The 14,323-nt window shown below is 33.3% G+C and overlaps 1 protein-coding gene and 1 pseudogene across 1 annotated transcript; both read left to right on the top strand.

Annotated features, from left to right (window-relative positions):
- The first annotated feature begins 610 nt into the window (after positions 1 to 610).
- Positions 611 to 8,796, top strand: LOC107648516 (uncharacterized). Its single transcript, XM_088491427.1, has 4 exons — positions 611 to 919; positions 1,100 to 1,323; positions 7,426 to 8,038; positions 8,131 to 8,796. Exon 4 carries the CDS (start codon positions 8,228 to 8,230, stop codon positions 8,582 to 8,584), a length of 357 nt encoding a protein of 118 aa, XP_088347553.1. The 5' UTR covers positions 611 to 919; positions 1,100 to 1,323; positions 7,426 to 8,038; positions 8,131 to 8,227; the 3' UTR covers positions 8,585 to 8,796.
- Positions 8,797 to 9,689: 893 nt separating this feature from the next.
- LOC148563083 (cytochrome P450 83B1 pseudogene) lies at positions 9,690 to 10,336 on the top strand (annotated as a pseudogene).
- Positions 10,337 to 14,323: the final 3,987 nt, after the last annotated feature.

Below are 14,323 nucleotides of genomic sequence, written 5' to 3'. Positions count from 1 at the left end.
TTGCAACTATAACGATCTTTATTGTAATGCCAGATGGGATCATCGGCTACTTTCTTGGCGCGGCGGTGATGTCACTTGCCTTAAGTTATGTCGTGTCTATTGGATTGATATCGCCTACCGGGAAGGGATTCATTAATTCATTTCGAGTTAGCTGTTATGTTTTACTATTCTTTCTTTTTATGTGGATACCCCACTCAGAAGAAAATCGTTGTTTAGTGGCTTAAGCATTCTTTGGATTTAGATTAGCTCTAACACATTATTTGGTTCAAAAGAATATGAGTGCAAAGAAAATGTAAAAAAAAATAAATGAAAAATTAAATTTTTTATTATTTGATTTAAGAGAGAAAATGAAAAAAAAAAAAGAAAAAGTGATGTGGGGCCATTCAATTATTTTTCCTTCATACATGAGATAAAAATGGATGAAAAATATGTCAACAATATCAAAATTACGGCCAAGGATTCCTTGCTCCTACATTTTTGTAGGTTTATTATTAACCATCATAAAAATAATTACAAAATGTACCCCGTTTTTTTTTTTTTGAAAAATTTATTAAATAGATTTTGATCCATTTAACTTTTGTTATTTACACTTTTTTCCTTTATCTTTTAGTTTCAGATTCAAAGAAGAAGAGAGGTTTGCTAGGGTTTATATAATCAATTTCAATCAACGCCATTTTCTCATCTTCTTCCTCTGCTCCATCTCTGGTTCGCATACTCTCGCCGCCACAACACGCATCAGACGCCGTTGCTCCCTGCGTCCGCCGCCGCCCCTCACATTCTCGGAGGAACAAACTATCAATATCACCACCCTGTTAAATTTCGCAGGGAAAGAACGAGAACCAGAGCGACCCTTGATGACACTGAAATATGACAACTTTCCTCAACCCCACTTCTTGTTGAGGACGACAAACCCAGCAAGGTATACTTTTTTCTCTGCCTTCTTTTCAGTTCGGTTTGATTCTTTTAGAATAGTCAAGATGATGAATTTTGAATCCTTAGGGTAGCTTTTTAGGCAATGATTTTTGCCCTGCTTCGAGTTTCCTTGGAGTTTTTATTTGAGTTTGATATGCTTTATTTATTTATTTTCATGTCTGCTTAGGAAGTAGAGGAAAGTGTAAAAGTGCCAAAAGATGCAGCTAATATGAGAAAGGTAGCAGCAGAGAAGGTTCTGTCTGCACTTTCTGTCATTGAGGAAGCGAAAATTGATCCTTCTGGCTTTCTTGAAACCCTGGGTGGCAATGAATCCCCTGGGAGGACATGAATGCTAATTTTCACCGCTGAGGTGAACATATTTGTATTACTTTTTTGTTTGCTCGTTCTTTGGTTATAATCTGTTTCTCCCTTTGCATGCTTATACTTGGCAATTTATACTTACCATACTTTTGTGCGGCATTTTAGAAACAATTCTGGTGATGATGAAAGTATAGGTACGGATAGAAGAAAGAAAGACTCAGCAAAAAAAAGAAAGTTTGCTGATTTCCAAAAGGTTTGTCCATTTCTTGTTCGGTAATATCTATTTCTAACCGTAATAGCTTTTAGTCAGAAGTCAGTTTCAATTTTTTTTATGGTGATTTGTAGGAAGAACATGAAGCAAGAAATAAGGTTCCAAATTCTGATAAACTAAGTTTGAAGCGAATAGACAGCACGACGTTTGAAGTAAGTACTTTAGGTTGTCTTATTTGGTATCTGAATGATATCTATCTGCAATCTATGCAAAAAGAGAAAAACACAACTATAACTAAATGAGATGGTGTTTATGTGGTGGTTTTCTAAATTTCATACTACCCTCTGATTGAAAATATTCATGCACCTTCTAGGTTCATGTAAAGCAAAGGCGGAGCAAGGAAGAAAGGTCTGCATTGGCTAAAGCGGGAAGGGAGGATAGAGGAAAATACCTTCCTAGAAAAGCCGCAAATCAGAAAAAGGTATGTTAGGAGTTCATTCTTGTAAAATTTTTTTTTTGGACTTTTGAAATGCAATGAATTTTAACCAAATATGCATATCTTAAACTTGGTAGTTGATTCCATAACTTTTTTTTTAAAGAAAGAATAAACTATCCAGGTTATGTGTGAATTTGGAAAGTTTAAAAGGGAAAAATTGATATTAAATGATTTTGATTGCATTCAACTAAGTTTCTTCCCCACTGTGGTTCACTTTTTGATTCGTTAGGACTTAATTAAATTGCATGAATTAATTTGATAGGATCACATCTTATAGCTTTGCTGTGTAAATAGATTGTGTTTGTTGTTTGTATATTGAATTAGTAGATTACTGCTAGAGTAGGAAGGGATTTGAGCTGATTTAACACGCCTAAGAATCTTAACAAGTCCTTATCTTCAAAATCTTCGTTGAAAATTGCTATGGGCTTGTTCTGTAATTTTTCTGTAAATCTCTATAGGAAAAAATAGAAAATGAGAGAAGATTATAGTAATTTTGTTTGGAGGGAAATCTAGACCCTTCTAATCTGATAAGTTTGAGTGTGTGCTGTTTAATGCTGCATACTGTTTAATGCCGCGCAAGACGAGAAACTGAGAGAGATTAGATTTCTTGGAGAGCATAATTTCTCATTTGGTTGGTCATGACAGATAGTCACCTCATGATATAAATAATCAACGCCTAAGAATAGTACGTTAATTTGTAGGACTGACTGCTTTTCCTTTAGCCTCCATAATCTTGAGACTAAATTGTCCACCCTTTCCATCTTATTATTGTGTTATTATCATATGTAAATCTGCCTCTCCTTACTGTCACTTAAACGGTGACTTATCTGAATTGCTTATTTCCTTATTTCCTTCATTTATATGATGTTATTTAGCAGAAGAAGAAGTTCTGCTGGTGAGTGTTGTTGCTGAAAGAGGATCTGCACGACCAAATTTTTCATACCATGGTGTTTCTGAGGATTGCTAAATGCTGACCCCTTGCAACTGTAAACTCTAAATATTGATTTATACTTGATGATGGATTTGACTTAACTGAGGAAATTTTCTAATGTGTGTATAGCCATTCTGGCTTCTTTGCCGAATTAAACACAAGTTTGCTGTGTCACACTTTTTTCTATAGTTGTGTTTAATGTGATTTGCCTTTATCAGTTGGAAAATGAAAAGCGTTTGTTCCTCTGGATCTCTCTTTTTGCATAGATTAAATTAGAAAATTAGTTGGATACATTTTGTATTGATTTGAGAAATCCAAAGCGTTTGAATTAATATTAGTTAGAATAATTATTTTTAGCCTATTAGTTTGGATAATTTAATTATTTCTTTTTTAAAATCTTTTAATTTATTCTTTGATTAAATTTTATACATAATTTATATTTTTATTAATTCATATTTTTTAGTGCGCGCATTTTAACTGAAGTAAATAAATAATTTTAAAAAAAATTATTTTTTTTCCGTCTTTTTAGGAATGGTGGTGGCCTTCGAATAGATGTAAATTATCCTAACATTAATGATTTATTAAATATTTTCGGCTTAAAATAATTTCTGATTTCTAAAGTTTTTTTATTTTGGTAAAATAAAATTTAAATAATCCCTATTTTAATTATTTTCAAGACTTTATTTTCTTAAGTGTTGGTGCGATATGTCTAACAACATCAACATTCAGCATATTACTAAGTTAATATTTAATCTGACTCGTCAGTACAGTACTTAATGGAGCAAACTAACATCATAGTTTAAAATAAAAACCTTTCAAAGGTTGCTTGTCCAAAACCAAAAAAATGATCTAATAAAACTCAAAATCAAAATACTAGTATTTTATAAGGATTAAAATCTTATTTAATTTTGACGTGCTTAATTATTTTAAAATAAGAAGAAAACAAATAAGAAGATTTCTTTATCAAACTTGCATGAGATAAGGTTAACAACACCGAAATCTTATCTCACTAGGTAAGAACTGTATAAATTAAATTACATAAAACAATGGTATACCAACATCAATGGAACCCGAGCACCATGATCTAGCCCCCTCCTTCTGTCTTCTTCCACCGCGCTGAAGCCGGATTTTTGAAGTAGATCTCTTACCTTCCTTGCAAGTTGCGGAGCTCCTGGTGCTGAATACTTAATTTATATGCCAACAGAAGATTAAGATCAATTCATGGCCAACCAAGAACTATGGCCAAAAATTGTTCTACTTTGTAGTATCTTTCAAAAGGAGCCAAAAACATAACATGGTTAAGATTAAGAACTAAGATTCCCCATCACAATAAGATACCAAATTTTCAATCATTTCTGAAAAAAGAACAAATGAGTTTGGCTGGTTATATAAGATAAAACAGAAAGTGAAAAAATACATACTCCATTAACCTTCATAGTTTGTCTATCAACATCTGCAAAGAAGCTTGAAAGGGAAGGGAAGAATGGGTCCAAAGCGTGGTCAGAAGGTGGTGATCAAATCTACCAGGAAAGTTGTGCAAGAAAGTGTTCAAGTTTCGATTGTGGGCAGCAGCAACAAAAGAACAAGAAGGAACAACAAAGATATTCAGACAGGTAACGAGGTTGTGGGAGAAGAAAATGTGAGGATTATTCCAGTTCAAGAAGTGACTCCTCAACCCAAAGAAAATGAAATTAGTAACTCTGCTCATCAAGAAACCTCCACGCTATACACACTACCAATGGAAAATGCAACTTTACATCATAAGTACTATAAAATTTGAAAACAAGTGAAGGAAATCCAATCACTCAAAATCAAAATCGATATTTACTTTATTTATTTCAGAAACATGGCCCTCAAAAAATTGCCATCTACTGTTCCATTGTTGCACTTAACAAGTTGACATAAATACAGGTAATCACATCAAGAAGCAAAAGGACGGAGAAGGACATCAACTTAAAATTAAGGTACTTGAAAATCTCCAGGAAATAAAAACTTGTGCAGATTCTGTAATTTTGGCTATATGTAACCCCTTTTTAATGTCTAAACTATAGTATGGAATAAGCACGAATTACTTCAACAACTGGTGCTTGACACATTGGACACTTCCTTCCACTTCGGTGCAAATCATTAGCACAGTTAGAACATGTGCACATGTGCCCACATCTGCAAGGAAAAAACCAAAAAACAAAATGCTTGTTAAGAGATTAAACTCGAGAGCGAAATTGGCTGCTGATGTATCAAAATGATACTGAATAGTTTACCTATACAAGAGAGAATCAATATTGCTTTCGCAGCAAATGCAGCAAACCCCTTTCCTCACGCATTCCCATTTGGATTTATCATCTGGTGAATCATGGTCACGTGTTCCTGTGATTAAATCAATTCAACTTGGTCTTAGAGCTAATGAATTAATGAATGATATGGACAGAAAGATAGATTTTTAAATGTGTTCCTGTGATTTTTGCCCTCGCTTCCTCAATGACAGAAAGTGCAGACAGAACCTTCTCTGCTGCTACCTTTCTCGTCTTAGCTGCATCTTTTAGCACTTTTACACTTTCCTCTACTTCCTAAGCAGACATGAAAATAAATAAATAAAGCATATCAAATTCAAATCAAAACACCAAGGAAACTCGAAGCAGGGCAAAAATCATTGCCTGAAAAGCTACCGTAAGGATTCAAAATTCATCATCTTGACTATTTTAAAAGAATCAAACCGAACTGAAAAGAAGGCAGAGGAAAAAGTATACCTTGCTGGGTTTGTCGTCCTCAACAAGAAGTGGGGTTGAGGAAAGTTGTCCTATTTCAGTGTCATCAAGGGTTGCTCTGGTTCTCGTTCTTTCCCCGCGAAATTTAACAGGGTGGTGATATTGATAGTTCGTTCCTCCGAGAATGTGAAGGGCGGCGGCGGACGCAGGGAGCGGCGGCGTTTGATGCGTGTTGTGGCGGCGAGAGTAGGCGAACCAGAGATGGAGCAGATGAAGAAGATGAGAAAATGGCGTTGATTGAAATTGATTCTATAAACCCTAGCAGACCTCTCTTCTTCTTTGAATCTGAAACTAAAAGATAAAGGAAAAAAGTGTAAATAACAAAAGTTAAAGGGATCAAGATTTATTTAATAAATTTTTCAAAAAAAAAGGGGTACATTTTGTAATTATTTTTATGATGGTTAATGATAAATCTACAAAAATGTAGGAGCAAGGAATCCTTGGCCCAAAATTACAACTTTGCTTTTTATTTAATAGGCCATGGATTCTTTACTCCTACATTTTTGTAGGAGTATCATTAACCTGCATTAAAATAATTATAAAATATACCCTTTTTTTTTTTTGGAAAATTTACTAATTAGATTTTGATCCCTTTAACTTTTGTTATTTACACTTTTTCTCTTTTTCTTTTAGTTTCAGTTTCTCAAAAGAGAAGCATGTTTGATGTTTGTTAGGATTTATAGATTCAATTTCGATCAACGCCATTTTCTCATCTTCTTCCTCTGCTAAATCTCTGGTTCGCCTATCCTCGTCGCCGCAACACGCCTCAGACGCTGCCGCTCCCTGCGTCCGCAGCCGCGCCCTGCGTCCGCCGCCGCCGCGCAGGACTCTGCCTAAATGTTTGGAGGTTAGTTAATCATTATGCCTTTTCAATTCATCATTTCGTATGTTTTCTTCTCTGTTCTTTGCACTGTTACTTCTTCAATCTCTTTGACCCTGTCTCTAACTTTGACCTCCACACACACGCACTTTCTATGTTGTAAATGGTTAACACACGTTGTGGTTGTTGTTGGTGGTGGTAATGGTGGTGTTTCTCATGTCAGCTCTCTCTACTTGCTACTATATTTATTAGTTTTCGGTGTTTTATTGGCTTATTCATATGGTAGTTGTAACCTCGGCAGAGTAACACGGAACAAAAACCATGTTTCATTTGGCGAGTGTTCAATAAGAACATGGTCTTGTCCATGATTTTGTATCCCATATTGGTCGATTTGCCTTTGATTCCAAGTTCTTCACCTTTGGCTCTGATAATTGCGCTTTAGCTTTATCAAATTACTTGCACTTCAATGTCACAAACCACAGTGTGTGTTCTGCTGCTTCTCCTAGCTTGAAACTTGGAGGCAGAGGGGATTCGAATTTGAATTTCAGGAGGTTTTTTAATGATTTCAACACCGCTATTAGGTTCCACACTCAGAAATTGCCAATTGGATTTGATTCTCCTGCCTTGATTCTAGGGATAATAGTGATGATATTGCCTTGCTACTCAGTAGCTATGAGGAATGTTATTCTAGGGATAATAGTGATTTCAACGCAGCTATTAGGTTGACTAGTATGTAAGATAATACAAAGAAAAATATTAGTCTTCTAATATTTCTCAAAATGAAAATTTATAAATAAGATAATCCTTCTATTTTGTTTTATAAATTAGAAAAACGAATAGCCGCTAGTAATTTTGTGCATGGTGCATTCTAAAACTGATCTGTTAAGTACTTATGCCAAAAATAAATGATGATGATAACTGTATTGATGTTAATGTATATGGCTTATGGCCCTATGATGGCGCGACTAGTAGTTTGATCATGGCCTTGACATTTGTTTTCAGTCTATGGAGTATGTAGTGATAAAATTATGATTCTTCCTCAGCTTAATTTGCTCTGTGCTGCATTATTATGATTATTGTTATTGCTTTGCTCTCACAAATATATTAATGTTTTTGACGGCTCTGATATGTCAATTCAAGTGATTCTTGGGTTATTATAGTGTCACAATCATTCACACTAGATTGCAGCATGGCCATCACGACTTCATACACAGTTATGAATTATGATGGGAGCAAGTAAGCTAAATCTTGGAGACAAACCTAGAGCAATGAAGCTAGTAGACTATTCCGTTCAAAAATTATATCTTGCGCAGCTTTGGATGGCTATTGAAAAATTCGACAAAATCAATCTCTGGAAAGGGTTGCAGAGCCTCAAAGTCCCCTGTGAATTCAACCTTCATAAAAAGATGCTTCACCTCACTTGCCAATTTCAGCATTATACATATTGCATCCCAGCACCACTGGACTCCTCGCATCGATAGGAACTCCAGAAAATTGAGGTTTCCGAAATCTATCATGTATACCCTCCCTGGAAACAATTAACATGAGATGAAAGAAATATAAGAACAAGAAAACACAGCCAGTAAGAAAAAACTATATGTACAAGAATCACTTAATATGGAAAATTACCCGAACTGTTGGAAATTGAAAGCTTCTTCAAATGCCCGGTTTCAGGGACCCTGATCCAACTACAGCCTTGTACCTCAAGGGATTCAATTTTCGGAGAGATAAGAGAAAGTGAACAGTTTCCCAGACCATAAAAATCGTCCTCATGAAGCTGTTTGAGATTGAGTCATACAAGGCATGGGCAGCTGCAGAACTTGAGCAACAGAAAGAGGTTGAAGAGGCTGAGGTTTCTATGCAGGAAGCTCAGGACTACCCTGATTCTATCACGGAAAGTGCCATGGACGAGTTCCGGCGCTTCGAAGAGGAGCTTGAGAGCATGTCAAAGGCTGAAATGGAGAGCCTAGTTAACACTGCTGAGGGTGCAAGAAAGATGGGAAATTTGATGGAGAAAGCTGCCTCCATTGCTTCCAAGAAGTATATTGAGGCTGCACTCAATTCAGCCACTGCTTCCATGAAATCTGCTTGGAAGGGAATCTCTTCTGGCAAGGTCCATCCTTCTTAAAACATGACAATAACAAAATAACCCTCCTATTGAAATGTATTTAGTTAAAATCTGTAATAAGATACTTCTGTTTTAGCCTTTTGTTTTGTTATCTTCTGTTCTTATATTGCTGCTATAGAAATTGGATCAGAATTGATGTACCAAATTTGATAGGCTGAGAATTCATGATTCAGCCACCAGTGAGAATGCAAACAGATTTAATGTTCATGACACATTGAAAATCCAATACTTTCATGGATGAATTTGATATAACAGTTAGTAGTTAGGTTTATGAAGCTTAATCTCCAAGATTTGTCAGTAATGTATTTATCCCTCGATTCTTCTTAAGAGATATATTATTACTTCTTTGGTTTAATTGAATTTAATGTCATCGAAGGACATATGCATATCAAAAGAAATAACCATCCAATTAAAAATAACAAACATAATTATCTGCATATCTATTAAATTAAACATATAATATATTCATTATTCACATTGTTTAGTATTCTCATTGTCTATTTATACTTTTTTTATAAAAAAAATTCATGAAGCGACACCTCTGATCTGAGGAGACAAGAAAGCGTGCGTATTTTTTGGTACATTGTATAAGCTGAGATAATAGATTAATAATGAATTCCAACAGATATGTATTGTTGTGGATCTAGTATAGATTCAACAAAACGTAACTTGTCAAAATGAGTATGAATCCACTTGTCGAATGTAAGAGTAGAGTCACACAAAAGTTGCATACTCTTCAATTGCTACACATACACCAGCCTTCATATATAAATTGTAACAACTCTTTCGACTTGGAATTGTCTTCTTATTCAGAGCATTTGGTCTTATATCATCTCTTGCTAGTACATTAATTTAATATAAAGTTTTAATTCTCTGCTGATTTACCAGAATATACAACATAAAAAATATATACTGCACTTCCGTTTGGACTATGAATTTTGTTCGGCTGCTTCATATCATATCAAATATCATAACTACAAAAAAAAAATAACGACTCTCAACTATCAATTTTACGAGGTTTAACTCTATATATATAGTAAGATATTTAATTTTCTTAGCATCAAAGTGTATCTGATCGTTCTCTATAACTAATTAGTCGCCCTTAGCTTGCATTGGCTTCTTCAATTTCTTCCACTCAATGTTTTCATTTCTGTATTATCTGCTTCTTCTTGCAATTCCTCTAATGGCAGTAGTGATATTTCATCACTTAAAGAAACAACAACACAAAAGAACCACTCTACCACCAGGTCCTAAACCACTTCCCATAATCGGAAACCTCCACCAACTCGACAGCTCCAACCTCAATCTCCAACTATGGAACCTCTCAAAGATCTACGGCTCCATATTCTCCCTTCAAATAGGGTTCAAACCAGCCATAGTTATCTCCTCACCGAAACTCGCAAAGGAGGTTCTCAAAGACCATGATCTTGACGTTTCAAGCAGACCTCCGTCGCTCGGAACCACTAGACTCTCTTACAACGGTTTCGATTTGATTTTCTCTCCATGCAGCGAGTACTGGAGAGAAATCAGGAAGATCTGAGTCGTTCAGTTCTTCAGCTCCAAGCGAATCTCTGGATTCTACCACATCAGAAAATCTGAAGTGGAAAGAATGTTAGGCAAGATATCAGAGCACGTGAGTTCTTCGAAACCACGAATCTGAGTGAGATATTGATGTCCGTGTCGAGTTCTATAGTGTGCAGGATTGCGTTCGGAAGAAGATACGAAGTTTATATGGCAAGAAACCATTCATAGAAGATGAAGATATTGAAAAGCTTGTTTATCTGAAAGCAGTGATCAAAGAAACATTAAGATATTATGCACCTGCACCATTGGTACCAAGAGAATTCAACAAAAATAGCAGAATAGCAGGGTATGAAATTGAAGCCAAGACGATAGTATACGTAAATGTGTTTGCCATCCATAGAGACCCTGAAACTTGGAAGGATCCAGAAGGGTTTAGTTTGATTACATTTTAAAATGAATTGATTTCTCAAACCAAACCAAAATTCCAAACCAATTTGAGTATAAATAGTTTATTGAGTTCATCCACCATGCCTAAGCTACTGCTATCTTAGATTTTGTCCCCCCTTAGAAATTCTAATTAACTCAGCTTACTAATCAAGTCTCATTCAACAAAGATTAATCACTTACAGGTTACAGCAGTAATAGCAGTAAAGTATAATAATATTTTAGCAACAAGGACCATTCAACAGCATTATAATAAAACGTTAAATGAATAATATAAAACAATGGTGAGGTCAATTTACATTGTCACGCATAACGGTTCTCTTTCTCCAATAATTACATATTTATGCAGCTAGAAAAGCAAGCATCCAAAAGACACCCTTCACTGCCACTGGCCACAACACATACACAGAAGTTGATGGCACTTCACGTGCCTCCACAACTTTCTTTTCTTTTCTGTTCATAAAAGTTTGAGTTGATCTACATCTACTACACTAGATTAGATAGTGCTGCTCTATTTAGTATTTACCATAGAGGTAGTGACCAGATACATATACAAATAAAATTATTTTCAGTGAAAATACTGAATAGATTTTTAAGTTTTCATTGCAAGCATAATTAAATTTCTTGACTATTGAGAAAAAAATAATGATTAACTAACCTCCAAGTGTGGCGGCGGCGTCTTGCGCGGCGGCGGCAGCAAACGAGAGAGACTGCGGAGGGAGAGGAAGAGAGAATGGCTACACCGCTACGGTGATTGAAGGAGGAAAACAAAATCCTAGCAAATCAAATGTCTCACTCTCACCACTACTTTGAATCTGAAATTAAAGAAAAAAGAACAATGTGTAAAAAAGAGTTATTAGAGGGTCAATATTTAATTATTGATTTTTTTAAAAACAAAAAAATGGAGTTCTTTTTGTAATTATTTTAGTGTTGGCTAATGATACTTTCACATAAAAGTGGGAGTAAGAAATCCATAGCCTATTTAATATAGTGAAATTTTTAAATTTATTCCCTTTGAAATCTAAAAACACATACATCTCTCCTAATTTTTAACTTTTGGAAATATAAGCATGCTCTCCCGAGCAATTCAACACGATGGAAGCATTCAGGAGGAAGTCAATGTAATGTTGAAACTTGAAACAAGCTTTGATAATGAATATTGTTGGAGTCATATGACAGCAATTCTTATGTATAGATATAAATATATATATAAGAATCTAATGAATAAATTTATTATTATTTTTATTTAAAAAATATAAAAAATTATAGTATAATATTATTATGTAATTAATAATAATTATTATTATTTTATTTTATTTTATTTTTGGACGAAAGACTATTATATTTAACGAATGGAGAGAAACATTGGGAATTGATGTGTACATTAATTTTTTTTGGAATTAAAATATCCGTTTTTAAAATTTTTGGAAACTGATATGGATAATTACTCTGCCGAAAAATAAAATGAGAACTGATTTGTCTGCTGAAGTAAAATCTTGGGGATTAATCTGTGTATTAATTTTTCTTGGAAATTAAAATGTCTAATTTTAAAATCATTGGAGGATTGATTTGGATAATTACTCATAAAATTTTAAAAAATTTTAGTGATGATCCCTAACCAAATAAATTATCAAATTCAATGTATGAATGTCATATTAGTATAAAAACTTTTTATTTGTATTACTACAAAGATAAAAATAAAGATATAAATAAAGACAAAAGATAAAAATTAAAAACACACGTACAAGATCTTTTTGCATGAACTAGTCTTCACATCATTTTCTCTCGAGTTTCAAAGCAAATTCTGAAATTTGTTGCCACCGAATCAGGAAATTCACTATAGTGCCAACAACTAATTGACGCCTGCGTATCCAGAATTTATATACATTGTATGTTTATGAAATAGAAAATTATATGGTACAGATCTAAATCTGTACAGATTTAAAGATTTGCTTACTTAAACCACACTTTTTAAAGCCACACTTTTCACTTAAAACCGTAGTTCTTCACAAAGAAAAGCGTCACCTAATGGAAAAAAGTAAATTAGAAGATTTAAGAGAAGAAATAATTAAGTTATCAAAATTAATAGATCAAAAATTAATGATTTTAACTAATGACACCGAATTCTTAAAATCAATACAAAATGATTTTTCTCAAAATCTTTATTTTACTATAAGTTTTATTGAAGGACTTCAAAAACCTGAAAAAACTTATTTTTCACACGGAATTTCTAAGAAATGTTATCATGGAAATGATTCCCCACATCTTTATCATACTTTTAACCCACAATTAAATTCTATAGTAGATATGCTTGAAGAAATACTAGTATCCATAAAATTTCAAAGAAATAAGGAAAAAGAAAATCCAAAAGAAGAAAAATTTCAAAATATAATCAACATAACAGATTTAAAAGTAAAACCACCACTAAAATTATGAATATTGAAGAAAAATTAGAAGAAGTTACAATGCTTTTTAAACAATTAAAAATGGCTCAAGAAAATAATATTATGGAACAGGGATTTCAGATAGAAGAAGAAATAGTAAATTCTGAAAATATAGAAAATGAAGAACACATCCTAGATTATTCAAGTGACGAAGAACCAGCAATTCCAATACAAGTAAAAAATGAAGCTGGAACATCTAGGGATAATCAATCTCAATTTAAATGGGAAACATGTTTTGATAATTATGCTTTTAAAAAGGGGTTTATAAATAAAGATTCAAAATATACAAAAATACCATCAAAATACGTTCCTAAAATCCAAGAAATGGAAGGAGAAAGAATGCTCGATTTAGACTGTAAAACGAATGAAAAAGAAATTTTCGAAAACTGGTTGAATTCCTTCTTATTAGAAGCCTTTACTAATCCAAAACTTAATGAATTATCTGGAAGAGACATTTGGAATTACATAGGGTTTCATACTAAAGGAGCTATAAGAGATTATATGACATCAATAGAAAACCAAATAATAGAAGAATTAGCAACAAAAATAACAGCTTATGATAAGATATTATATATAATGATGATTCTATATAAAGAATTTTTTGGAAAAAATATTATAGATCATAAACAAGAAGTCTATAATAAAGAATATCAAGAAGCAAAAAACCATTTAGCTAACATTCACATATATGATCTATGTAATGTGGAGTCTTATATATGTGAATATAGAATACATTATTACAAATTAAAAGAAGAAGATAAAAATCATTATCTTAATATGTATATAACAAAACTTCCATATCCTGCTAACGAATTTATTATGGGAAGATTTATAAGAGAAATAAATAGAGGAACAATTGAAAATAATTTTGGTGGAGCAACCTCTGCAATAAGAGAGGAAATAAAAGAACGTTGTATGCAAGAAGCAACTCAAAAAAGATTTGCAAATATAATTAGAATTTGCTGTCAGGATAATGAAGAGATACCTCAAAAATATGGTCTTAATAAAAATTTTCAAAGAAAAAGAAAATATCAATTTAGAAAAAGAAAATACTATCCAAACTGGAGAAAAAAGAGGTATTTTAGAAAAAGAAATAACAATAAAAATAAGAGACAAAAAAGTGATTATTGCCCAAATAAAAAAGAAAATTGTAAGTGTTGGTATTGCCAAGAAGAAGGACACTATGCAAATGAATGTCCGAAAAAGAAGGATAAAAAGGATCTTACTAAACAAATAAAAATCGCTAAGTCTTGTTTCATGGAACCTTTAGAAGAATCTGATGATAACTTAGACTATATTTTTGAATATGTCTCGGAAACAGACTCAG

Source organism: Arachis ipaensis, chromosome B6, assembly GCF_059453495.1.
Source record: "Arachis ipaensis isolate K30076 ecotype BB chromosome B6, ASM5945349v1, whole genome shotgun sequence".
NCBI classification, from domain to species: Eukaryota; Viridiplantae; Streptophyta; class Magnoliopsida; order Fabales; family Fabaceae; genus Arachis; species Arachis ipaensis.
The sequence above is the reverse complement of the archived record's forward strand: the minus strand, read 5'-3'. Positions and strand labels throughout refer to the sequence as shown.